Source organism: Erinaceus europaeus, chromosome 13 (assembly GCF_950295315.1).
Source record: "Erinaceus europaeus chromosome 13, mEriEur2.1, whole genome shotgun sequence".
Classification (NCBI taxonomy): domain Eukaryota; kingdom Metazoa; phylum Chordata; class Mammalia; order Eulipotyphla; family Erinaceidae; genus Erinaceus; species Erinaceus europaeus.
The window spans coordinates 25,829,709-25,857,520 of record NC_080174.1 but is presented as its reverse complement, the minus strand read 5'-3'; the positions used below and the strand labels follow the sequence as shown (position 1 = coordinate 25,857,520).

The 27,812-nt window shown below is 40.3% G+C and overlaps 1 protein-coding gene across 5 annotated transcripts in view; it reads left to right on the top strand.

Annotated features, from left to right (window-relative positions):
• Positions 1–27,812, top strand: part of UBE3D (ubiquitin protein ligase E3D) — a 227,020-nt gene that overhangs the window by 141,448 nt on the left and 57,760 nt on the right. For 2 of the 5 annotated variants that reach the window (XR_009553672.1, XM_060205441.1), the window contains one exon: positions 5,583–5,705. The exons of the other annotated variants lie outside the window; for them this stretch is intronic. Coding sequence is in view for 1 of the 2 variants with exons in the window: in XM_060205441.1 (XP_060061424.1) it covers positions 5,583–5,681 (99 nt within the window). In the remaining variant the exon portion in view is untranslated. Of the gene's footprint in view, positions 1–5,582; positions 5,706–27,812 lie in introns of those variants that run through there. 5 annotated transcript variants of the gene reach the window in all.

The window sequence follows — 27,812 nt, the reverse complement described above, 5'->3', positions numbered from 1 at the left end:
AGGAGGGGAAGACAGAGAGGGGGAGAGAAAGATAGACACCTGCAGACCTGCTTCACTGCTTGTGAAGTGACTTCCCTGCAGGTGGGGAGCTGGGGGCTCGAACCGAGATCCTTACGCGGGTCCTTGCGCTTTGTACCACGTGCGCATAACCCGCTACACTACCACCCGACTCCCAACTTATTTTGTTTTCTTTATAGCACTTTTCAGAATTTAGATCAGTTCTTGGAAATAGGAAACATTTAATACATTTTGAATGGGTGACTATTGACAGGTGGATGAGTAGGTGGATGCACAAGCAAAATACAGGTTGGCATATAGCTGTTTGACATTCTAGAAGTCCCAAAGACTGAGCTGTGCAAGTGGAGGCATGGGTAGAACATATTACTCAGGGGTAGAAGCAACCACTCTTTTCCTGTTGAAACAGGATGGACTTAGTAGCCAGGGTTTGTGTTTTTGAATGGCAACCGAAACTAAGCACAGTTATTAAAACTATGTATCCTAGACTTTGGGAAAGACTCTAAGAAGAGTTTAGCCCTTGGAAATTGCTGGCAAGACTCAAGATTAGCAGTGACCTAGTGTAATGGACTTGGTTTACTCTGGACACTGAAAACCACAGTAAGGGGAAACAGGAATGATGTCTATGCTTCAGTGCCAGAAAATGAAGTAGAAAGGATTGGCAGTTGTCATAGCAGTTAGACAAGAGAAAGGAATAAAAGAGATACAAACTGGGAGAAGTAAAGTTGTCGGGTTGCGACGTGGAGGAGAGATAGAGGAGATCCGGAGCGGAGAGGGAACACAATTATTTATTCACGAGAGCACTTCAGAGTTGGGTGAGAGCGCAGTGGTTCTGGCCACATAGAGCTAGCAAAAATGGCCACCTCCCGCTATGCACAGCACCCTTCCCTTGCGTCTATTCACCGAGGTGAAAAGTGGGTGAGAGAGAGAGAGACGGAAGTAGGAGGGCTTTATAGGGCAAAAACCAGGAGTGATGAGTTGGGACAGGATTGGTTGGGAAAGGCACTCCGAGAATATCTTATTAACTCTCGTGGGAGCTGGCAGTAACCTGAGGGGACAACATGGCAGCTGTGACTGCATCTGCACAATTTCCCAGCATAAAGTTGTCACTATGTGTCACTATATACATAGGAAAAAAAAAATCAAAAGAATCCAGCAGAAAACTCCTGGAAATTGTTAGGCAATATAGTAAGTTAACCTGTTAGAAAGTTAATGTACAAAAATCAGTGACATTTGTCTGTGGAAATTGTAAAACAGAGGAAGAAAGACCGCAGATCAACCCCATTTAGAGCAAAAAAAAAAAAGTGTGTAGGAATAGACCTAACAAACGAAGTGAAAGACTTGTACCAGTCACTACTAAAGGAAATAGGATATATAAACAGGACATTAACAAAGTATTAGAAAGATACTCCATGCTTATGGATTGGTAGAATTAACATATTTAAAATAACAGTCCTACCCCTGAGCCACAGACAATTTTAAAATTAATTCCTAATAAGCCCAACTAAAATTTTTAAATTCAATATAGCAGAAGCTACAAAAGTTTATCTGGAACTGGAAAAAAACCCAGGCTTTCAAAAGCAATCCTAAGAAGAACATACATGGAGACATCACATTTCTTGACCTCAAATTATCTATAGGTGTATTGTAATAAAATAACTGCTTGGTCTGCACCCCATAATGACCGTGGGTCCGTGCTCCCAGAGAGATAAAGAATAGGAAAGCTTCCAATGGAGGGGATGGGATATGGAACCCTGATGGTGGGAAATGTGTGGAATTTCACCCCTCTTATTCTATAGTTTTGTTGATATTTTCTATTTTTTATCTTAAAAATAAATTTTAAAAAAGAAAAGAAAGGAATAGAGGCATGACCATAGAAAAAGTTGCCAAATATATATAATAAGAAATAAATAGCTATAGAAATAATAGTCAACGTATATCTGTAACCTTGGGAGAACTGCTGTAGTTTCCAATGAAGGGAATGGTGACACAAAATTTTGGTGGCGGGAATGGTGTGGAATTATACCCATGGTATCTCATAATTTTATAAATCAATAATAAATCACTAATAAAATTTAAATAAATAAATAAATACCTAAATAAAACTGCTTGGTGCTGGAACAAAAAAGTCAGACTAGTAGGCTAGAACTGAGAATCTAGACCTAAATCCTCACATCTACAAATTATTTGTTTTTGACAAAGGAGTGCAACATTAAGTGGGGATAGAAGAGTCTCTTCAACAAATGGTGCTGGGAAATTTGGTTTGAAATGTGCAGAAGAATGTAACTGGTCCATTACATATCACTATGCAAAAAGACCAGCTCTCAACGGATCAAAGACATGGACATTAGATCAGAAACCATCAAATGCACAGAAGAAAACATTGGTGGGGCCAAGCTGCAGTATATCCAGTTGAGGAGTGCATGTGTTAACAATGCTCAAGGACCAGGGTTCAAGCCCCAGTCCACAACGGTGGGGAGAAGCTTTGTGAATGGTAAAGCAGTGGTGCAGGTGTCTCTCATCCTAGAAGAAGAACATAGTAAATATTACTTTCCAAATGTATTTCACGTCAAAAAGATTCATCTGTTAGAGGCATCTTGTTGAATTAGATGCTCTGCAGACCATAGATGACCAAAGGAGAGTGTTTGTTTGCACTTTCTTAGTGGCAAGTCTTGCTTATCTCACTAAAAAAGAATGCTGGAGGTTAAAATGATTGTCAAGATGGTACCATTTTTTCTTTTCATTCTCCTTCTCAGAGCATATATTCCTGTTTAGAATTTCATAGCAGTAAGATTTAGCTCTGACATTTCTTGGTACAACTGAGGTCTAAAATGTTCCTGGATAGGGGAGTTGGGCGGTAGCGCGGCAGGTTAAGCACATATGGCGCGAAACACAAGGACCATCGTAAGGATCCCGGTTCGAGCCCCCAGCTTCCCACCTGCAGGGGGAGTCGCTTCACAGGTGGTGAAGCAGGTCTGCAGGTGTCTGTCTTTCTCTCCCCCTCTCTGTCTTCCCCTCCTCTCTCCATTTCTCTCTGTCCTATCTATCAATGACGATAACAATAATAACTACGACAACAATAAAAACAAGTGTTGTTTTCTCCAGGCTGGCTTCATGGGTGGGAAACAGAGATGATCAGAAACTCGTGACTGAGCTGAGAACGCAGTTTATTCTTTATTCACGAGCGGGTAAGCAGTCCAGCCAACTAATCACAACACAATGGGCTCCTCCATCTCTCTCCTCAGGCCACAGCATCAGGAACCCAGGAAGTACCTAGGATAGGGGGCGGGGAGAAGAGAGAAGCGTGAAAAAACAAAGACTAAACCAAAATCTCCTGGAGGCAGGGGGAGTGAGAACAAACCAATGTAACAGAATGACCATGTAAATAGACCACAACGTCAAGCAATGTAACAGAAGGGATTCCAGAAGCAGAACTAGAAGCATACCAACAATTCCCCCTTTTCTTTTTAACTAACATAATGGCGCCCTGAACAGGGACCAGAATCTCGGCTCCACACACATGCAACAGACCAAAGACGATCAAATAAGTAAAGCCACAATGGCCTGCCTTTCTACTTATAGAGAGGTTTCTAAAAGCCTCTACTCTTTCTTCATGAGACAATTTCTCCATCTCTGAACATTTCACTATGGGCCGCATTTTGGTTTCCACCCACGCCGGCCCACCAGAGCCTACTCGCCGCTGCCAGACACGGGGCTTTGGCCGTGGGCTCCCTCCACTCTGCTCGGCCGCTGGGAGCAGGGCGGCAGACATGGCGGGCAGGGCTGCAGCCCATCCTGGCCCCCGTCCCAGAGCATCTCTGCCCGCGCCTTCTACACGGCCGGCCTGCCCGCCCTCCTGCTATGAAGTCTGGGCAGATCCTGGACCACCTGGAGACTGTGGGCTCCCTGTTGGGACTAGGCCCCCTGGCTGAGATACCCAGCTCGGCTCTGAAGGCAGAGGAGCTAGAATGCGCAGAGATCCCTGCAGTGACCGCAACCTGAAATTCCTGGAGCTGAAGTTGGGCAAAAAGCCACCGCCGGACAATGCACCCCCCGAACAACTAAGACAGTACAGATCTAATGACATATCTTCATAACAAAAGTTTTTCTCCTTGTGTATTGAAGACCATGTTTAAGGTTAGAAATGTAACTTTAGCGAGTCAGGCTGTAGCGCAGCGGGTTAAGCGCAGGTGGCGCTAAGCTCAAGGACCGGCATAAGGATCCCAGTTCGAGCCCCTGGCTCCCCACCTGCAGGCAGGTCCCTTCACAGGCGGTGAAGCAGGTCTGCAGGTGTCTGTCTTTCTCTCCCCCTCTCTGTCTTCCCCTCCTCTCTCCATTTCTCTCTGTCCTATCCAACAACAACGACATCAATAATAACTACAACAATAAAACAACAAGGGCAACAAAAGGGAATAAAAAAAAACTTAAAAAAAAAGTAACTTTAAGGCTACATTCTTACCAGGCAAAATTAAATGAAAAAGGTTTTCAATATAAAGGTAAAATTAACTTACATTTAAAGTCTGAGGTAAAAATTAGTTAAAAATCAATATATTTTAACTAAGTTGTTCTAAAAGACCTGCGCACACCTAGGGTGTGTCTCCATCTTGTATGGGTGTAACAAAGGGTAAAAAAAAAAGATGTTGTTGATATGTGAAGCTCTCAAATACCTTCTCAATTACAAATGATAGATTGCACAATGGTTATGCTAATGATTCTCATTCCTGAGGTTTTTGACCATGGTTCTTCTGTTTACCTTTCCACATTTTATTGTTTAAACTTTAACCAACCTTAAAATCATACTAAAAAAGACTTCCAATTATAATGGAGTTATTCAATTGTGGTAAACTTCTAACCTGCTACAAGTTTTGTTTCATAAGTAAGTGAATTGCAGCTGTCAACTTCTCTACAGAAGAGCAGAATTCCAGCGGCTGACCTTCCTCATGCAACATTTCACCCCCCTGGCAATTCTTCAGTGGACATCTGCTTTGAACTGGCACGTCTATCGGACTTACTGGTACACAACTCTACAGTAGCTTCCCTTTATGCTGCTGGGTTTCTCAAAGATGACTGCAGCCAGCTGCCTTGGGACTCTATAGGCATTACCCTCCCTTCTTTCTAGGTAATGCCCACAGAGGCAAGAAACGCCCGTCGAGGCAAGAGAAGCCCACAGAGGCAAGAAATGTCCTTTAGCTTGATAAGAGAAGCCCACAGAGGTGAAAAACGCCCCCCTCAGGCCTTCCCTTGGCATCACACTGGTTCTTGTTGCTCGCTTGCTTGTTCCTCCATGTTTGTGCCAGTTTCTTTTTTGAAAATGCCTGTACGATGTAGGTTTCTGTTCACCTCACACTCCTGATACTATGGTCAATTAGTTAAAAAGAAAAGGGGGAATTGTTGGTATGCTTCTAGTTCCGCTTTTGGGATCCCTTCTGTTACATTGCTTGACGTTGTGGTCTATTTACATGATCATTCTGTTACATTGGTTTGTTCTCACTCCCCCTGCCTCCAGGAGATTTTGGTTTAGTCTTTGCCTTTTCGTGCTTCTCTCTTCTCCCCACCCCCTATCCTAGGTACTTCCTGGGTTCCTGATGCTGCAGCCGGAGGAGAGAGATGGAGGAGCCCATTGTGTTGTGATTAATTTGTTGGACTGCTTGCCTGATTGTGAATAAAGATTAAACTGCGTTCTCAGTTCAGCCACGAATTTCTGGTCGTCTTTGTCTCCCGCCCGTGAAGCCAGCCCAGAGAAAACAACAAACAAGGGCAACAAAAGGGAAAATAAATAAAATTTTTTTTTAAAGGTTCCTGGATAGCATTGCTTTTCCAGTCTTCTCCTGTATCCAGTTCTATTTCATTTGGGTCTCATCTACTCTTTTTTTTCTTTATTGCGGAATAATGTTTTACAGTCGACAGTAAATACAATAGTTTCTACATACATAACATTTCTCAGTTCTACATAACAATACAATCCCCACTAGGTCCTCTGTCATCCTTTTCCAGGACCTGTACTCTTTTCTTTTTTTTTTTTTGCGGGGGGGGGTCTCATCTACTCTTAATACAGTATAACACAGTAGTGACCTGGGAGAAGATTTCATTAATAGTTTAAGCGATCTGGCTAAGCTCTGCTCTGTCTGTCTCCTAACTAATACCTTAGCTCCCACTGACAATGCCCAAGAGGAGTCTTTGTTGAAAACTCAGACACAACTGAGAGATAAAGAGCCTTACCCTGAGCCGAGGAAATAATTTGTGTTCTGTCACACACCGTAGCCCATTAATTCCTGCTTAACACAAATGCTACAGGCCATTCAAACTATGTGAATGGGAATTTTAAGGGCACAGAGCCCCACAACTGAACCCCCCCAACCCTGTTATATTGTATTTATAGTCAATTCAAATGCTTCCACTGGCAATGTCCTTTTGTAAGAGTACAACACACACAACTGCAGTCTTAAAGTGCAAAAAGTGATATAGACAAGCTTATTTAAACACCAGAACGAAGGGCTATATGTTTGTTTGTTTTGCTGTCTCAGGTAGAAAGAGATAAAGAGGAAGAGAGGAAAGACACTACTGCACCAATGCTTCCGTTAGTGCCATGAGGGCCAGGTTCCAGTGTGGGCTGCATGCATAGCTAAGCAGGTGCACTAGGTGAGCTATGTTGTTGACCCAGCAGGACCTTTTTTTCCCCCCCTTTATTTATTTAATAATGATCAACAAGACTGTAGGATAAGATGGTATACAATTCCCACCACCAGAGTTCTGTATCCCATCCCCTCCATTGCAAGCTTTCCTGCTCTTTATTCCTCTGGGAGCTTGGACCCAGGATCATTATGGGGTGTAGAAGGTGGAAGGTCTGACTTCTGTAATTGCTTCTCTGCTAGACATGGGCACTGGCAGGTTGATCTGTACTTCCAGCCTCTTTCTGTCTTTCGCTAGTGGGACAGAGCCCTGGAGAGGTGGGGTTCCAGGACACACTGGTGAGGTCATCTGCCCAGAGAATTCACATTTGCAACATGGTGGCTAAAAAGCATTAGGATATGAAACAGAACAAATTGTTTAATAATCAAGAACCTAGAGGTAAGAAAATAGCAGATGAGATTTGGGGTCTCTATTTTGGAAAAGTTTAGTAGGTCTACTTTAAGTATATTCCAAAGGGCCCATAACTTTATTTTAGCCTGAGCCCGGCAGCTAACATGCAGGTGGACCAAAGGTATTGTCTGGGGAGGTGGTGTCAGAGTTGAAAGTAGGACTAGAAACCTGGATCAGAGAAAAGTGTATAAATGTTAATTGTAAGCCCCATCGATTTGATCTAGGGCTTATAGGAACCTGTGTAATTTCTGCAGCCCTGTAGGTCTGAGCTCACATTCTGTAATCACAGCTAGGAGCAGTCTAGGCTGCACTCACTGCAGGCCCTGTCTTCCTCCAGTGGCAGAGTATGCTGACCTAACCTCCCTTTGGAGAATGGGGCAGGGCTGTTTTTTAAATTCAAGTCTTCTGATTCTGAGTCTGTTTTTTATTTGAACTTAAGCAACCTGCATCAAAAGAAAATATCCCATCATTCTTTTTGACAGTTTTGGGTCTTGTATGTCTGATTTATCATCTGGCAATAATAGTATCTTTTATTAATGTATTTTAGAGAACCATAACTCTTGGAGCATTGTAACATTTTCAAGTATTATGGTCCCTAGCAAGTAAATTAGCTCCATCAGGTTGTAGTTTCATGCATATGCTATATGACTTAGTCATATGATGAAAATAATACGGGGAGCCAGGCGGTGTCGCAGTGGATTAAGCACAAGCACATGGCGCTAAGCACAAAGACAAGCATAAGAATCCTGGTTGGAGTCCCATGGGGTTTCGCTTCACAGGCCCCCCCTTCCTCTCTTGATTTCTCTCTGTCCTATCCAACAACAACAACAACAGCAATAACAACAACAATAATAACAACAATGGTGATAAACAACAAGGGCAACAAAAAGGGGAAAAATGTTTCTTTAAGAAAAATATGTAGAAATTTTATGATTATAAAAGAGATTCACTTTTTTGGTTAAAATTTGAAATTATAGGAAAGTATAAAGACAAATTAAGCAATAATATATTTACATTTTAAGTCATTCTTCATAGTATTTTTTATATCCTTATGTAGACACACACAAATATATTTATGTTTGAAATTGATCTTATTTGAAGATGCTACGACTCAGTATTCTGCTCTCTCCTCTGTTTTCATCTTCTGTTATAAAGACAGAATGCCTTCCCAGAAACTGTCAAAGATCCTTAGGGACATTGTAAATAAGGATCCTGTTACTAGGTCAGGGTGGACGGGGTGTGATGTTGTGAGCCATTTCAGATGTTCAAGGGCTGCTGGAGGTGTAACCAGAGGCAGACAGACCTTCATGAGGTGAGCAGCACTTGTCAGAATTGTGGCTCTGCTTGCTGGGTTATCCATCCATGAATGCCAGAGAATTGAGAAGGGAGTAGTACTGGTACCCTCAGGTCCTGAGGCATGCCTACTTCTTTCCAGCCAATGCTTCTGTCCTCAGTGGGTAGAGATAATCAGCAGTTGAGTGTTATTCTCTATATTTAGGAAATCTAGTCTCAAAGGTAGTGATTACTGCTCTGACTATATTCAATCTTCTCCTCAAAACAGATTTCTCCTTCATTCCTTTTTGTCTTGCAGGCCCTTCTGTGGCTTCAGGAAATGGCAAGCATCCTTATCCTTACTTAAACACAGTTCTTCAGTCAAGATTCCCTCTTTCTGTGCATCCTTTCATATTGAACTCCACTGTTTTGTTGTGTGGAATGTGGAAGATGGGACCAGGCAGAGGGAGGACTGTTAAGACTCCACTGACACTCTTCTGCCCCATTGCTTCTTTCAGGAAGCTGACTGCCCTACTTGTGTCCCTGATTACCTGCCATGTGCATTGCTTCTCAGACATTTCAAGAGTAGCTGGCAAAGAGAAACAGGAAAATTGAGAGGGAAGGAGGAGGCAGAGTGGGTGAGAAACATGAAGCTTCCTCCCTAGGGACTGGGGGCTTGATCCTAGGCCCTTGTACATTGTAACGTGTGCCATTGCCCAGCCTTTTTTTTCTTTTTTTTGCCTCCAGGGTTATTGCTGGGGGTCGGTGCCTGCACTACGAATCCACTGCTCCTGGAGGCTATTTTCCCCCATTTTGTTGCCCTTGTTGTTTATCGTTGTTGTGGTTATTATTGTTGTTGTTGGATAGGAGAGAGAAATCGAGAGAGATGGGGGAGGGAGAGAAAGACACCTGCAGGCCTGCTTCATCACTTGTGAAGTGACTCCCCTGCCGGTGGAGAGCCTGGGGGCTCCAACCGGGATCCTTGAGCCAGTCTTTGTGCTTTGCGCCATGTGTGTCTTATATTATTATTTCCTGATTTAATTCAGCTTGAAAACCATCTGTAAAGACAGTAAACATTTGAGATATCTAATAAGTTCCTATGTCAGATTATCCATTTGACACATCAACATTTTCACCACTGAGTTCCCCACATACGTTAGTGTTTTTAGCAGAATTCAGAGCACTGCAAACAGAAGACTTGGGTTCAACCTTTCACTGCTGTGATTTCTAATATAGTTGCACTTATATCTATATCCTTTGTGTAAGGGAAGTTGTATTTTTTTTCAAATTGTCATACTTTATATCTTCTTCTTTTGTCTTATTTTCTTTTGTTGTTTTGATAGCTTCATTTTAAAAATTTTATTTATTTATTTGATTTAATGGAGTAATTAGGATGGGGGGACCAGGTACGTTATCACCCAGTCCCTGTCTTTATAATTTTAATATCCCTTTTAAAAATATTCTGCTGGCTTAGAAGCAAGAACATGCAGTTTTATTTTACAGTTAGACTTCAAATTTTTGAAATAGGTGAAATACATTTCTAGTAGAAACAAAGATGTACAGCATTTTTGCTTTTTTCAAACAGACATGAAGTTTACCATATTTTAAAGCTACCTATTAAGAACACCCTTCCCCTCCCTCTACATCTGTCCCATTATTACCATCTACTGTTTTTGTCACTTAAACTAGTTATTAATTTTTAAGTATTTTAATGTTTATGTTCAATTGTTTTCTTTTTTCTTGAATATATATTTTTTGTTTTCTCTTTTTAATGATTTAATAATGATTGACAAGACTGTATAGAATAAGAGGGGTATAATTCCACACAGTTCCCACCACCAGAGTTCCACATCCCATCCTCTTCATTGGAAGTTTTCCTATTCTTTATGCCTCTGGGAGAATAGACTCAGGTTCATTATGAGGTACAGAATGTGGAAGATCTGGCTTCTATAATTGCTTCTCCGCTGGACATGGGTATTGGCTCCCAGCCTGTTTCTCTCTTTCCCTAGTGGGGCAGGGTTCTGCGTAGGTGGGGTTCAGAATGCAGTGGTGAGGCCATCTGCCCAGGGAAATCAAGTTGGTGTAATGGTAGTATCTGCAACTTGATGGCTGAAAAAAGCAACCTGTCAACTCCCATGTTCAGCGGGGAAGCAATTACAGAAGCCAGACCTTCCACCTTCTGCATCCCATAATGACACAGGGTTAAAGAACAGGAAAGCTATCGGGGAGGGGATGGGATACAGAGTTCTGGTGGTAGGAATTGTACCCCTCTTATCGTATGGACTTGTTAGTGTTTCCATTTTATAAATAAATAAATTTTTAAAAAATATTTATTTTATTTATTTATTCCCTTTTGTTGCCCTTGTTGTTTTATTGTTGTAGTTATTATTGTTGTTGTCGTTGGATAGGACAGAGAGAAATGGAGAGAGGAGGGGAAAACAGAGAGGAGGAGAGAAAGACAGACACCTGCAGACCTGCTTCACCACCTGTGAAGCGACTCCCCTGCAAGTGGGGAGCCAGGGTTCGAACCGGGATCCTTATGCCGGTCCTTGAGCTTAGCGCCACCTGCGCTTAACCCGCTGCGCTACAGCCCGACTCCCAATAAATAAATTTTTTTTTAAAGATATAAAGCAGAACTACTTGTTTAATAATCAGGAACCTAAAGGTAAGAATAGAGCAGGTGAGATTTGGGGTCTCCAATTTGGAAAAGGTTAGTAGGTCTATTTTAGGTATATTCCAAAGGGCCCATGACTTTACCAGTTTTTGCCTGTGCCTAACAGCTAATATGCACGTAGGCTAAAGGTATTTATTGTCTGCAGAGATGGTGTCAGAGTTGGAAAAAGTTCTAGAAAGCTGAATTGGGGCAGAGTACCAAAGCACTTCTTAGCTCTCACTTAGAATGCTGGTAAAGGTTGAATCTGGGACCTTGAAGCCTCAGGCATGAAAGTCCTTTGCATAGCCATTATACTATCTCTCTTTGCATATAACAGATTCTTTAGTATTCATTTCACTGCTCTTGTGTGAAGGATAAGCTTCTTTAGTCTTTCCATATCTGAACTGTCTTCATTTTGTTCAGTGTTAGGGGATATCTAATAAGTTCAGTATAGAATCTCTTATCCCTTTCCAGTGTGAAGATCTATCACTCATTGCTTTCTGCTATTTCTGCTAAGAAAGCTATTGTAAGATCATTTGCTTTTCCTCTAAAGATAATCCACCTCTTAAAGATTTTATCTTTGTGCTTGATGTACTGTAGTTTAATAGTGATGTCTAGTTGTGTCTTCTTTTTTTTTAGTACACTGAGATAATTTCATAGGAAGATTCTTGTCTTTAAATAGTTCTAGAAATGTGTTAGCCATTGTTTACTAAATCTCCCTTATACCCCTTCTCTTTTATTTCTTCTACCTTCCTATGAGACAGATTTTTGGAGTCCTTCAATCTATTTTCCTTGTTTTTGTTTGTTTTTGTTTTTTCACTAGAGCACTGCTCAGCTCTGGTTTATGGTGGAGCAAGGGGATGAATTTGCAAACTTCAGATCCTCAAGCATGAGAGTCTGTTTACATAACCATTATGCTAACCCCCTTCTCCTTGTTTCTTAAATGTTCTTTTGTATAATTTGGGGGAAGAAAGTAAACTGCCTCTATTATCATAATTGTTGGGAAGGTGGTGGCACACAGAACTTGAACTTTGGTGGTGGGTTTAGTGTGAAACTATACCCTGTAATCTTACTTGTAAAGTCGTATAAATCATTATCAATCACACATAAAAATTGACTAACAGTGGGGATAGATAGCATAATGCTTATGCAAAAGAGATTGTCATGCTTGAGGCTCTAAAGTGCTTGTTCAATCCCCCACATCACCATAAACCAGAGTTGAGCAGTGCTCTGGTTGAAAAAAAAAAAAGTATATATTCAGGATGAATCCCTCATAGCTAAATTTTTCCAAGTTATAATTTTTGGTGGGTAGCCCCATTATTGAGTTTTATTTCAGTATGTGTTATGTTTTATTTCTGAGATATTCAGATTTTAAGATCTTTTTGAGGATATGAAACATACCTGCCCTTAAGACTTTCTCATTTGGGGGCCAGACAGTGGAGCATCTGGTTGAACTGGTTGTTACTATGTGCAAGGACCCAGGTTCAAACCCTTAGTCCCCACCTATAGGGAAAACATCCCAAGCAATGAATCAGGGTTGCAAGTCACTCACCCCCATCCCTCACTATTTTCCCCTTCCATCTTTATTTCTCTCTGCCTTTATACAATAAATAAATAAAGTATTAAAATTACTTTAGGGGCTAGGCAGTGGTGCACCTGGTTAAGCGCACACATTACCGTACACTAAAACTCAGGTTCAAACTCCTGGTCCCCACATGCAGGGGCAACCTTCACTAGAGGTGGAGCTGTGCTGCAAGTGTCTCTTTGTCTCTCCCCGCCCTCCACTCCTCTCTTTTGCCTCCAGTGTTATTGCTGGGGCTCGGTGCCTGCACTATGAATCCACTGCTCCTGGAGGCCATTTTTTCCCTTTTGTTGCCCTTGTTTATCATCTCGTTTTTTCTTACTATTGTTGCTGTCGTTGTTGGATAGGACAGAGAGAAATCAAGAGAGGAGGGGAAGACAGAGAAGGGGAGAGAAAGACACCTGCAGGCCTGCTTCACCCACTGTGAAGCGACCCCCTTGCAGGTGGTGAACAAGGGGCTGGAACTGGGATCTCTGTGCGGGTCCTTGCGCATTGCGCCATGTGCGCCTAACCCACTGTGCTACCGCCGGACCCTCTCTTTCTCCCTCTTTATCCCCCTTCCCTCTCAAACTCTCTCTTTCCTATCAAAATTCTATAAATAAAAATTATTTTAAAAAATCGTTCTCATTTGTTTGTTTGTTTTTTTTTTTAATTTCTCTCTGAAGTTGCTTAATCTCCCAGTGGTTGATTTTGTGGTTCTCTCATGTAGGCTTGATTTCTTTATATGTTCTAGAATTTTGGTATGCAGTCTCCCCTCATGTAAGTTTTCTTTTCTCCTTGGTGCTACCCATAGCTTGTCTTACCTCCCTCATGATTTTGCAGCTACCTCTCCCCTCCTCCTCTGTCCTCATCCGAAACATACAGTTTGCTTTCTGTGGTGATATTATTCTCACAGACTGCTTGCTGAACTCTCAGCAACTTGGCTTTTGACATTTTCTAGCTGTGGAGCTAGCTCCTGTAAGGTATACCTTTGGTAGTTGTCAGCAACAGTTTCCTTGAGTGTCCTTTCATGCTTACTACTCACCTTCCATCAATAGTGGCTTGGCTTCACCCTCATGGAGCCCAAGACTTCAACTCTGCCTTACTACTTTATGTTTCTGGTCCAAAAGACACTTAAGCTTGTTTTATGTTTTATCTGTCATTGCCACATCTTTGAAAAATTCAAGGCAAGGACTTTTAGTATCATCCTGACTCCATTTTAACATTGGCTTTCACTTCAACTGAAGGAGAATAATAACTACCTTCCAATCTGAAAATACCCTGAAAATTATAAAGTCAGTGTGTGGCCATTGTTACATTTAGTATAATTGGCTTCACATTTTTACTACTACTATCTTTGGACTCAAGTTTGTTCAGGATAGGTAGGTGCCATGGGGAAGGAATGAAATAACTTCAGTTGTAATGGAATTAAACATCTCCTGACTTTTAGCTGACTGCTAAATGTTGTCGGCAGTTTGAATCACAAATTGCAGAGTGATTTCTCGAGGCAAATGGATTGTGGCTTGTTTTTACTTTTAGAGTTGTGTGAAATGGGAAGGAAATTGTGTTTAATGACAGCTAGCTCAGCTATCTACTGGATTTTTCAGTTTTTCTTAATACTGTTGTAATCACTGTAATCTGTTTCTTTTAACCTAGTAAAGGAATTCTGTACAAAATTTATTAACTGACATTTAGGTGTTTCTAAAATGCATTTAGACTAATCTTGTTCAGGGTAGACAAAAATGTGTTACATTCTCTTTCAGCTGATTATTATTTCATAATATTGGAGGCTTAGGAGGTCTCATTGGGAAGATGATTCTTTTTTCTTTTCTTTTTTTTTTTTTTCCCCCTTTACCAGAGTATGGCTCACTGTTGGTTTCAAATCCCCCAGTCCCTACCTGCAGAAGGAAAGCTTTCTGAGCAGTGAAGCAATGCTAGAGGTGTCTCTTTCTCTCTCCCTTTCTATCTCCCCCTACCATCTCAATTTATCTCTGCCTCTATCTTATAAATAAAAAGTAAAGTAATAAATAAATGAAACAAGAGGAACCAGTGACAGAAACTATAACCTGATTTGACACTGGGTACATAGATTTAAATGACTTTCTCCTTTCATATTGTTATACTCTTGGCAAAATCAGAAGTCTGTTTCTCTCCATTAACTCACTCTTTAGTTTTTTTGTTTGTTTGTTTTTTATTGATTGAGGAGAAAGACAGGAGGGGAAAGAGAAAGAAACAGACATCATTCTGGCTCATGTGCTGCTAGGCACTGAACTTGGGACCTCATGCTTGAGAGTCCAATGCTTTATGAGAGTCCAATGCAAAGGGAGTAATACTTTATGAGAGTCCAATGCAAAGGGGAAACTTTGCAGGTGGTGAAGCAGTGTTGTCATGTCTCTTCTGTCTATTTCTTTCTGTCTTTCACCCTCTATCTGGAAAAAAAAATTTGTTTTTTAAACAGTGCATGAGAAAAGGTGGGATCAAAGTGCATTTTAGTAATTGAGTGATCAAATAGAGGGAAATTGTGGAACTGATGGGACATATCTCCACCAGTAGAGCATGGGACATTTCTACCTGGGGCTTCTGGTAGCAAAAAAAAAAAAAAAAAAAAAGTCAAATACAAATGAAATTACAAAGAAGTTTCATAGTTGTGGTGTTTCTCCCTCTCTATCTTTGTAGGAAAAAAAAATACAGTTTATGTACTATTCTAATATAGAAGAAAAAAAAAAGAAGGAAATAAAAGTAGTAGAAAAATTTTGTCTGACAAAGTTAGCCTTAGAGTGATTGAGGGAGTTCTGCTTTATATCTTATTGTTTTTTTTTAAATTTATTTTTTATTTAAGAAAGGATAAATTTACAAAACCATAGGGTAGGAGGGGTACAACTCCACACAATTCCTACCACCCAGTCTCCATATCCCATCCCCTCCCCTGATAGCTTTCCCATTCTCTGTCCCTCTGGGAGCATGGACCTAGGCTCATTGTGGGTTGCAGAAAGTGGAAGGTCTGGCTTCTGTAATTGCTTCCCCGCTGAACATGGAATATATTTTATTGCTTTTCAGCCACTAAGTTGTAGATGCTACCATGATGCCAACCTGACTTCCTTGAGCAGATTACCTCACCAGTGTACCCTGGAACCCCACCTCTCCAGAGCACTACCCGACTAGGGAAAGACAGAAACAGGCTGGGAGTATGGATCAACCTGTCAATGCCCATGTCCGGCAGAGAAGCAATTACAGAAGCTAGACCTTCCACCTTCAGCACCCCATTATGATCATGGGTCCATACTCCCATAAGGATAAAGAATAGGGAAGCTTCCAATTGAGGGGATGGGATATAGAACTGTGATGGTGGAAATTATATGGAATTGTACCCCTCTTATCCTACGGTCTTGTCCATCATTATTAAATCATTAATAATAATGAAAAGAATAAAGAAAAATTGTGGAAAATCAGGAAAGAAAAATCAAAAACAAGGAAAATTCTTCTCTACAAAAAAATGTCAAGAATCAAAGGAAAAGTGTAAACTAATAACAAACAAGCACTGAGAATATGAAAATCACCCTGAATCAGAAATGTAAAATGGACAGAAGTGAGGGTAGATGATAAAAGGACTTAATTAAACTCAGGGAAGAAATAGAATATAGACAAAACAGTTTCGAAAATGAAAAATATAAAGTGCTCATGTGAGACGGGAAGGTTAGCATAATGCTTATATAAAACTTTTTCATGCCTGATGCTCTGAATTCACAGGTTCATGCTCTGAAATCTCTCCCCCTCTTTTCCTTTTTCTCTTTCTCTCATCTCCAAATAAATATTACATATATTTTAAATGTGGCATGTGAAGACAGACTTCACAAGAGAAATTGAGAGGGAAGGTGGAGAGAGAGAGGGAGAGGGAGTAGGAGAGGGAGAAGGAGAGGGAGAGGGAGAGGGAGAGATAGATTTGCAGTACTGCTTCACCACTCATGAAATGTCCCCTCTGCAGGTGGTGTGTCAGACTTGAACCCATGTTCTTATGCATGGTGATGCATGTGATTAACCAAGTATGTCATTGTCTGACCTTTTGGTGTTAAGGAGACAGTGTAATATATATAGAGAATATAATGTATATATATACTATATATATTTTTCCCCCTAAAAGGAATTGTGGTCCTTTCTCTCCAGAATTCATTCTATCCCACGATGACACAGACAATTCCATTAGAGCAGAGTTTATCTCTTTCAGATATGATTAGGACTTGCATCCAGGCAAAACAATTCTGGTTGTTTAAAAGTCACTCCTGGAGGCCAGGAGGTGACATACCTGGTTGAGCACACATGTGCATGTTACAATGCACAAGGACCCAGGTTTGAGCCCCTGATCCCTACCTGCAAGGAAAAAGCTTTGCGAGTTACAAGCGTCTCTCCCTATCTTCACCCCTTCCCTCTTGATTTCTGGCTGTCTATATGCAATAAATAAATAAAGATAATAAAAAAAACTTCAAAAAAGTCACTCCTGTGAAACAAGAAGTTCTTTTTTTATTTCTTTATTGGGAGATTAATGTTGTATATTCTACAGTCAATACAATAGTTTGCACATGTATAACATTTCCCAGTTTTCCACATAACAATACAACCCCCACTAGGTCCTCTGTCATCCTTTTCCAGGAGTTGTACTCCCTGAAAGCCCCACCCACCCCAGAGTCTTTTACTTTGGTGCAAAACACCAACTCCAGTTCAGGTTCTGCTTGTGTTTTCTCTTCTGATCTTGTTTTTCAAACTTTACCTGAAGTGAGATCATCCCATATTCCTCCTTCTATTTTTTACTTATTTCACTTACGTAATTTCCTCAAGCTCCATCCAAGATGGGCTGAAAACGGTGAAATTACCATTTTTAATAGCTGAGTAGTATTCTATTGTGTATAGATACCACAACATGTTCAGCCACTCATCTGTTGTTGGACACCTAGGTTGCTTCCAGGTTTTGGCTATTACAAATTGTGCTGCTATGACCCCTCCCTCTCTTTCTTTTTCTGGTAAGCCACTAATGTGTATATTTCTTTTGAAGTCATCTCATATGTCTCTGTGGTTGTTTTCAGTATCTCTTAATTTCTTTTGAGATCTTTTACTTTTTTAATAGTCTCTAATTCATCCTCAATCTTGCTAATTCTGTTTTCAGCCTGATTTATTCTATTCTCTCTCCTCTACTGTTTTCTGGAGTTCATCTATTTTGTTACCCTGTTCTGACACTGTTTTAGCTTGTTCCGCTAGTTGTGTTCTTAGCTTAGCTATTTTAGCTTTCAGCTCTCTAGTAACCTTGAGATAGTTATTGTTTTTTTTTTCCAAAGACTCATTTGTTGTTTCTGCATTTCTGATGACAATTCTTTCAAACTCTTTACTCACTCCTGTGACTATTGCCTTAACTAGCATTTGGATGTTGACCTCATTATTCTGTGCTTCAACCTCTGTGGGGCGTTTAGCTGGACTTTTGTCCTGGTTCATTTCTCCCATATTTCTTCATGTTGGTTTAACCATTCTATATAATATGTTATGAGGTCCCTCTCTCAGTACTTTTCACATTACTGATCACTCTTGCCTGGATTGACTTGTGTCTAAGTAAGGTACTTAAAGACTTCACAGTTGTGGAAATTAACAGTTGTTTCAATTTTATTTTAATCCCTGAGTTGGAGCACAGTGGCTTAAAAGCCTCTTTTGTTGTTTTTCTTCCCTGTAGGCTATGCGAGTCTGAGGGCTTTTAAAGTATAAGTAGGCTTCTTAGCTTAATCACTCACTTCTGACCAAGAGATAAATCAGGATGGGGAAGAGATAATACAGTGGTTATGTAAAGAGACTCTCACACCCCGGGAATCCTTAGTTCCAGGCTCAATTCAGCTTTTCTGCCAAACCAGGCAGCACTGCTGGGCCCTGTGAGTGTCTAAACAAGTCCCATTTATAGTCTGTAGCTTCTGAGACAATAATTCACTGCCGGACTTGCTTCGCGGGTGGGAGACAGAAACGACCAGGGACTCATGGCTGAGCTGAGAACGCAGTTCAATCTTTATTCATGAGCGGGCATGTAGTTCAAAAAACTAATCTCTTCTAATCACAACACAATTCTGTCCTGCATCTCTCTCCTCAGGCGGAAGAGTCAGGAACAAAGGAAATACGTACAATAGGGGGCAGGGAGAAGGAGAAAGAGCAAACCAGCAAGGACTAAACCAAATGTCCCGGAGGCAGGGGAGTACCCAGCCAACAGTGAACCTGCAAACAGAACACATCACAAGCAACACAAGCGAACCCAATGTGATGATAAAAACAGAAGGTCTCACAAGCAGAATCCAAAAGCTTACCAACAATTCACCATGTTCTCATTAGGAGGACAATATGGAAAGGCTCCCACTATACAGCCTCACCAGTAGGGTACCAAGGTGTAGATCTTCTCCTGAGTTTCCTGATAGTTCTCTGTTCCCTGATGTCAGCACAGGGCCTCCCCCGTGCTGCACCAGCCTCTGAAGCATGTCACAGTGAGACTCACAGTTGCATTTGGTGAGTCTTAGGGGAGTCTTCTCCTCCCTTCAGCAGTCTTTTTGTTGGTAAAACAGACTGGAAGTGGTGCCTCAACTGGTAAACTGCTGGACTGTTACCAGCCATTCAACCTCTCCTTAGACTCCTCTTTGTGCACAGGCCACACGTGTTTGCACTCACTGGTGATTTGGTGGGTTCCTGAAGTTGTTCTAGTTCTGCTTTGTTTTGGTCCCAGATGATATCCTTTGGTATTCCTAGTTGATCTGGGAAAGGAGAGGAGAGAAACACAGCAGCTATTGCTCCTTAGCCCTGCCTCCAGAAATCTTTAAGACTCTGTGGTTCCTGGACAAGATGGAAATCTTCCATTGACTCAGAGAAAGATTTGTTAATCCTATTATTCTGACTGTCAGTTTTTTAAAAATTTCATTTTTACTGGAATATCCAGCAGGAATCATAGTCATCATCATACTCTTATTAATTTGATTGCTAAATTATTTATTTTTTTGGCATTATTTTTGAAATAATGCAGAATAATGGTTTAAATAGGATATGTGTAGTAAGTTATATAGAAAGTTCAGATAGATTGTCATGCAAACCTTTGTTGTAATAGTGTTTTCATGAAAAAATCAAATCCATATTATATCACCTAACTTATAGCCTTTAGTAAACCCCCACAAGAATATAACTTACCATATGTACAAAGGCTACTGCTACTTTAATTCTCATGGACATCTTTATCCAGCATTTTGTCAGAGGGGAAATTGCCTTATGCATAATGTGAAATAATTGAAATAATTGCAAGTATAATGAGAACCAACATTTAGAAACTCCCTTTTGCTTCCTCCTACTCTGCAGAATTATTACTGAGTGCATTCATGGTTTAAAATTTAACCAGACTTGGTAAATGAATCTTGTTTTCTACATGTGCTGAGGGGCTGGGTATGAGATGGCTAATATCCCTAAAACAGGTGTTAAAAAATGTATTTTTATGCTTCTCAATACATTTGCAAATTTACAATGATGAAGTGGCAATTTGTAATATAGAGCTGATTACAGAAATCAGGATATAGTTGAACTATATTTTTAAAAGATTCATCATATTACTTCCTATGCTTTGCTTTTTATGGTACATGTAACATCACTAATAGTGTTCTCAGACATCCCTGAGAGATTTGTAATCTTGTTTTATATTTTGTGGTTGCTAAGAACTAGCATAAAAAAATAATAATTCATGTGTGTGCCTCCTGGCATCCATTTTAACATCTGATCAAATTTTGTTTTCTTACCTTCTTTTTTGCATGAATTTTATTCATTTTTACATTTGAGCTTTGAAATAAGTGAAATGAACAGAGAAACCCAAGAAAGGACTTGGCTTTAGCAATCTACAATTTCCTTTATTAGGAAATTGGAAGTATCACCATTAGGCTGCTATGTTATATGCCCTATTGGGATGGGCTGTATGTCAGATGATAGGATCTCCAAGCTGGTAGAACACACATATTACAGTACATAGGACCTGGGTTCAAACTCCCAGCCCGTTTGTAGTGGGGAAAAGCTTCTCAAATGGTGAAGCAATGCTGCAGGTGTCTTTATCTCTTCCTCTGTAGTCCCCCCTTCCATATAAATTTCTCTACTTATCTCTATCCAATACATAAATAACATGTCAAACAAACAAAAAAAAACCTTTAGGTCCATAAATATGTGAATTTGGATAATGATTCTAACTTGTACTTATCAGTTATATGGTCTTGAGAAATATTCTCCCATCTGTAATGAGATATTAGTTTCTACCTAACAGAAACAAAGTCAAGGACCAACAAACAGGTTATTTAATATTTGTATAGCTTTGTGAGATATCTACCATGACTTTTCACATTTTAGAAGTCAGATTTATCAGGGTTCTTTGAAACAACAGAATTCTTATAACTTTTTCCAACAATAACAGAATTTATTAAAGTATATCACAGAGTTCAGGAACAGAGCCCAATATGCCTTTTAAGGTATTTATTTATTTATTTAAATTTCATTAATTGTTTTATTTGATCAGAAGGCAGAAATTGAAAGGTAAGGGGGGACACAGAGAGAGAGACACCTGCGGCACGGCTTCAGTGTTTATCAATCTTCCCCTTTTTTGATGGGGAGCAGGGCTTCAACCTGGGTCCCTGCACTTTCCAGAGCCCCACCCTACTAAGGAAAGATAGAAACAGGCTGGGAGTATAGATCAACCTGCCAATGCCCATGTTCAGCCGAGAAGCAATTACAGAAGCCAAACCCTCCACCTTCTGCACCTCATACTGATCCATGCTCCCAGAGGAATAAAGAAAGCTTCCAATGGAGGGGATGGGATACGGAACTCTGGTGGCGGAAATGTGTGGAATTGTACCCCTCTTATCCTATGGTCTTGTCGATCATTATTAAATTGAGGGGGGAGAAGGAGAGGGAGAGGGATAGAGATGGAGAGACACCTATATCACTGCTTCACCACTCGTTAAGCTTTCTTCCTGCAGGTGTGGACTGGGGCCTTGAACTCAGGTTCTTGGGCATTGTAACATGTGCACTAAACAGAATTTCAGGTGTGGGCCGGGTAGTGCTGCACCCAGTTGAGCATACACATTGCCTTTTAGGTCTTTGAAGTAAAGTATTGCCTCTGTGAGGGGGTAGGTAGCGCTGTTGGTAGAGCATAGGGTTAACATGCCTAAGATTCCTGATTCCATTCCCAGGACCACATATATTGGGGTGGTAGTCTAGCTTCTCTCTCACATCCTCTCTCATATTAAACTATCTCATGTGAAATAAATGTGAAATTAAATGTTTTGGAGTGAGATAAATCACCAGAAAGAGAAGGACAGATAGTGTATGATCTCATTCATAGATGGAAATGAAGGGAAAACATAAGGTGGCACTTGGACAGGGACTAGTATGTTACACCAAAGTACAGGACTCTGGGGAAGGAGGGAGAGGGATGGGATAGAGGGCTGCTGGGGTTTTGGTGCATGATGGTAGGAAAGGAACTAGGTTGCAGGGAGAGAGTGTCTTATAGACACTTTCCATGGTGAGATGAGAAATTGTCCCCTAGGTGTCAACATCCATACTATAATTGACTACCCCTCCCCAAGAAAGTGAGGGAAAAAATTATTTTTTTAAAAGTTGGGGGCAGAGAGATAGCTCAAGCATTGTGATGCATCCAGACCTTGGCACCACACAGGATGTGCCACAGCACTAAAGGAAGCTCTGTGCTATTTCTCTCTTTCTTTCTTTCTTTCTTTCTTTCTTTCTTTCTTTCTTTCTTTCTTTTTTATTTAAGAAAGGATTAATTAACAAAACCATAGGGTAGGAGGGGTACAATTCCACACAATTCCCACCACCCAATCTCCATATCCCACCCCCTCCCCTGATAGTGTTCCCATTCTCTATCCCTCTGGGAGCATGGATCCAGGGTCATTGTGGGTTGCAGAAGGTAGAAGGTCTGGCTTCTGTAATTGCTTCCCCGCTGAACATGGGCGTTGACTGGTCGGTCCATACTCCCAGTCTGCCTCTCTCTTTCCCTAGTAGGGTGGGTCTCTGGGGAAGCAGAGCTCCAGGACACATTGGTGGGGTCTTCAGTCTAGGGAAGCCTGGCCGGCATCCTGATGACATCTGGAACCTGGTGACTGAAAAGAGAGTTAACATACGAAGCCAAACAAATTGTTGAGCAATCATGGACCCAAAGCTTGGAATAGTGGAGAGGAAGTGTTAGGGGGGTACTCACTGCAAACTCTAGTGTACTTCTGCTTTCAGGTATATATTTTGCAGTAGTTTACGGATACGTGTGAACATATGCTCTCTCTCACAGAAACTGGTGTATATCTAGGTTTTGGGACTTTGTTAGAAAGTGAACCACCTGAGATGGAATTAGAGAATACTATGAAAGGAAAGGTCTCACCCAAGTAATGAAGCTGAAGGGTTGTCATTCCACACGTGAAGTCTCTGGACACAGTCTGAAGTGAACCATGTTGAGGTGGCAATCGTGTTGATTAGGTTGCGATCGGCAGATGCAATATTATTTGATATGGATTGGGAGAGGAATACGGGAAAGTGGGCCCTATCCAAGGGTTCCAAGACTAGGGGAAGTAGAGGCTCTATAGTGGAGATGCGTGGTTCCTGCTGTCTTAGGGTTCAAAAAGACAATCGATAGTTAATGTTATCACATTAATTGGCAATTGGGTTAACTTTGAAAAGTCCTTTTGTTAGGTTTTGCTGTACAGTACCCAGTATCTTGTATATAGCTGTGCTATTGGTTGCTTCTGATCTACTTGGTCTAGGTTTTTGAGAGAGTCTGCATATCAATTACACAGCCTATATATTGAAAAGATTCAGTTTGTGTTTTGAAAAACTTCGAGACATACAATTAATTTTCCCCCTCTCGTATTAATTAACTAGTGATTTATGTGACTACATTTTACTAGGAGTGTACATAAACACCATTCCCACCACCAAAAGACTGTGACCCATCCCTCCCACCCACTTCCACCCCCCACTGGCCCAGGAAGCTGCATGTCTACCCCTCACCACAGGGCTTTTACTTTGGTGCCCTACTTACGATTTGGTCAGGTCCTGCTTTTAGTTTCCCTTTCAGGTCTTCTTAGTCAACTTCTGTTGATGAGTGGGATCATCCCATACTCATCTTTATCTTTCTGACTTAGCTCACTTAACATAATTCTTTCTAGCTCTGTCCAAGATGGGTCAGAGAAGGTGGGTTCATTGTTCTTGATAGCTGCATAGTATTCCATTGTGTATATATACCACAGCTTTCTCAGCCACTCATCTGTTGTTGGGCACCTGGGTTGCTTCCAGGTTTTAGCTATTATGAATTGTGCTGCTATGAACATAGGAGTACACACCTCTTTTTGGTTAGGTGTTATGGAGTAGTCCTTGGGGTATAACCCCAGGAGAGGAATTACTGGATCATATGGAAGGTCCATGTCTAGCCTTGTGAGAGTTTTCCAGACTGCTCTCCACAGAGGCTGGACCAATTTACATTCCCACCAGCAATGTAAAAGGGTTCCTCTGTCCCCACAACCTCTCCAGCATTTGTTGCTGCTGTCCTTTTTGATGTATGCCATTCTTACAGGAGTGAGGTGGTATCTTAGTGTTGTCTTAATTTGCATTTCTCTGACAATCAGTGACCTAGAGCAGTTTTTCATATGTTTGTTAGCCTTTTGGATCTCCTCTGAGGTGAATGTTTTGTTCATTTCCTCTGCCCATTTTTGAATGGGGTCATTTGATTTTTTGGTGCTAAGTTTGCTGAGCTCTTTATATCATTGTGATGCATCCAGACCTTGGCACCACACAGGATGTGCCACAGCACTAAAGCAAGCTCTGTGCTATGATTTCTTTCTTTTTTTTTTTTTTTTAACTTTTTTATTATCTTTATTTATTGGATAGAGACAGTCAGAAATCAAGGAAGGGAAGTAGAGATTAAGAGAGACAGAGAGACACTTTCAGCATTGCTGCACCACTCAGAAAGCTTTTCCCCTACAGATAGGGACCAGGGGCTCAAACCCTGGTCCCTGTGCATTGTAGCATGTGCACTCAACCAAGTGTGCCACCCCCTGTCCCCTTCTGATTTCTTTACCTCTCTCTGTCTCAATGAATGAAAAAGTAGCCCAGAGAGTAGTAAAATCATGTGTGTATAAGACCTCAGCTTCTCAAAAAACGAAAACATCACTAGTGTGGACCAGTTATAGAAATAATCATGCTCTTGTTACTCTCCAAAAAAAGCTGATACTTTCCTCCATGGTCATCACTGTTTGGATTCTCTCAGTTTCTGCTCAGGTTGCTTAATTCCAAAGCCAACTCTAAGCAGGATCTTACCACTCAAAGCTAGGTATGGGGTTGGTAAAACCTAGTCACAAATGCTGCCATAGTTTCATAGCAGGCTGGGCAACAAGATTTTTAACTTCTGCCTTAGGGTAGTAGGACACCCCTCAGACATTTGAAGGATGTGCAGAAGGCACTGGGCAAGCAGAAAATCTGACAATACTCCAGAGACATTTTTGTAATGTAGATTGGTTCATAAAGATAAAAAATATATATATCCAGATTTAAAAGGTGACTTTAGTCTATCTTTTCCTTCATCAAATCAAATCCTATTTTTAAAGCAAACTTTATTTTTAGACATACCTGTGTTACTTGCCCTTATCACTCAAACATACGTATCTTTTCTTGGATTTGGTAATTCCTTGTCATAGGACTCACACAATTAAACAAACACGAGGTGATAATTTTTTGTTCTCCCTACACCTTAGCCTATATCATGAATTCATGAGTGTCGTTAGCTGGCCTGTATTTTATCTTTCTATATTTATTTGAAGACTGTGATTTGGTAAGGATATTAGAGATATTCTAAAGAGGTAATTGTTGAAAAATTTAGCTGATCACTTTTCAGTGTGTATAATTGAGTTGAGAGGCAAAAAAAAACTGTTTGGGATTTGTGATAATTGACATCTTGAACACACTAAAAAAATCACTGTGAAATTGTTATAAACAATAAATTCAAGTGGTCTGGGAGATGGCGCAGTGGATAAAGCACTGGACTCTCAAGCATGAGGTCCTGAGGTCAATCCCCGGCAGTACATGTACTCCTTCTGTTTTTCTCATTAATAAATGAATAAATAAATAAATAAATAAAATCTTAAAAACAACAACAACAATAAATTCAAGGCCAGAAAAGTAGCTCATCTGAATATGGTGTCTGCTTTTTATTGCACTCAATCCAGATTCAAGCTGGGCCCTTACCAAACTGGAGGAAACTGTGCTATGGTATCTTCCCTTTTCTTTTCCTTTCTGTCTCTGACCCAATCCCTGTCTCAAACTAGAAAAGTTGGCTTGTAGGAGTAAAACCTGGAGGCACCAAAATAGTAATAATAAAAACATATAAATTCAACTTTATCTATAAAAAGTAAACTGTATTATAACAGAAATTCTTTTTTAAAAAAAGAGGGAAATTGGGAGCTGGGTTTAGTGCAGGTGGTGCAGCGCAAGGAATGGTGTAAGGATGCAGGTTTGAGCCCCTGGCTCCCCACCTGCAGGGGAGTTGCTTCACAAGCAATGAAGTAGGTCTGCAGGTGTCTTTATCTCCCCCTCTCTGTATTCTCCTTCTCTCTCCATTTCTCTCTGTCCTATCCAACAACGATGACATCAATAACAACAACAACTACAATAATAAAAACAATAAGGGCGACAAAAGGGAATAAAGAAATATATATTTAAAAAAAAAAAGGAAATAAGACTATTGTCACAGTGTACAGTTTCACATCTACTCAAGATGGGTGTCAGCACACCACAGCCTCCACCAGCTTGTCATCTTCTTCTCCCATTGGACACTGGGTTCCCATGCCCTTTTCAGCCCTTCTTCCTCTTCTAACCCTCTAGAGTCCTTGGACCTGCTTTAATAGACCACAATTACTTAAAGTTTCAACCTGTATTTTCCCTTGCTTTGTTCCATAAGTCCTGCCTATGAGTGAGATCATTTTATATCCATCCTTCTTCTCCTGGTTTATTTCACTTAACATGATTTCTTTAAGTCCCATCCAAGTTGCAGTAAAAGAAATTTCCTTATTTCTTATAACTGAGTAGCTTATATTATATAAACACACACACACACACACACACACACACACACACACGTGTCAACTTCCTCATCTATTTATCTGTTGTTGGACATTTGAAATTTGGTTTATGTCCAACTTTTGGCTATTACAAATAGCACTGCAATAGACATGGATTTTATAGCAGTAATTTTAAAGCCTTCATCATGTCTCTAACGACATCTTAGGTGGTGGAAGATAAAAAAATTAAAGATTTTTATGATATATCTTGCCAAATTACTTTCTAGAAAGTTAATATTAATTTATTTTTCTGCTAAAGTCTTTTACCAATTAGTAACTGTAATTTGTTCAAGATAAAGGTCACATCTGGTTACTATTTTACTACTGTGCGTCTTGTAAGCACAGTCTTTTATGTACAGTTGAAACAATTTAGAGAATATATTCTAATAAGTGAGAGACTGTTATTAATGATTATTTTTGATATTTTGCTCCTTTCTCTGACTTTTTTTAGGCCACTTTTTTTTTTTTTTTTTTGTATTCTTAAAATTTTTTAACCAGAGCACTGTTCAGTTCTGGCTTATGGTGGTGTAGGGGATTGAACCTGGGACTTTGGAGCCTTAGGCATGAGAGTCTGTTTGCATAGCCATTATACTATCTACCCTCTGCCCTTAGGCTACTTGTCATAAGCATGTTTCTTAAGAAAAAAAAAAACTATCCACTTTTTACTTCTTGACCTATTTTGAAGTACCAAGTATGTAGTGAGAAAATGATTATCTTACCAAGAATGTTATAAAACATACATTTACTTTTCTACATTTGACTCCCAGCTTTTACAACACACGCTTTTTAGTGAATTTAATCTTATGGTGAATTACCAGAAAGAATTTTCAAATGTTAAACTTACATTCTTTAGATAAACTCAACTTGGTAATTTAAAGTTTGGTTCTATTTTTCGTAGAATTAGCATTCATGTTCAGAGGTGAGATAAGCTATCTAATGTTTCTCTTTTGTGCTTTTTTGGTTTTTAGTGTTAAAGTTTTGATAACCTCACAAAATAACTCAGAGAGAGCTTCTTCTCTCTATGTCTTCTAGAAGACTTTAAATAAGATTGAAATTTGCCATTTAATGAAACTCTTTGGAG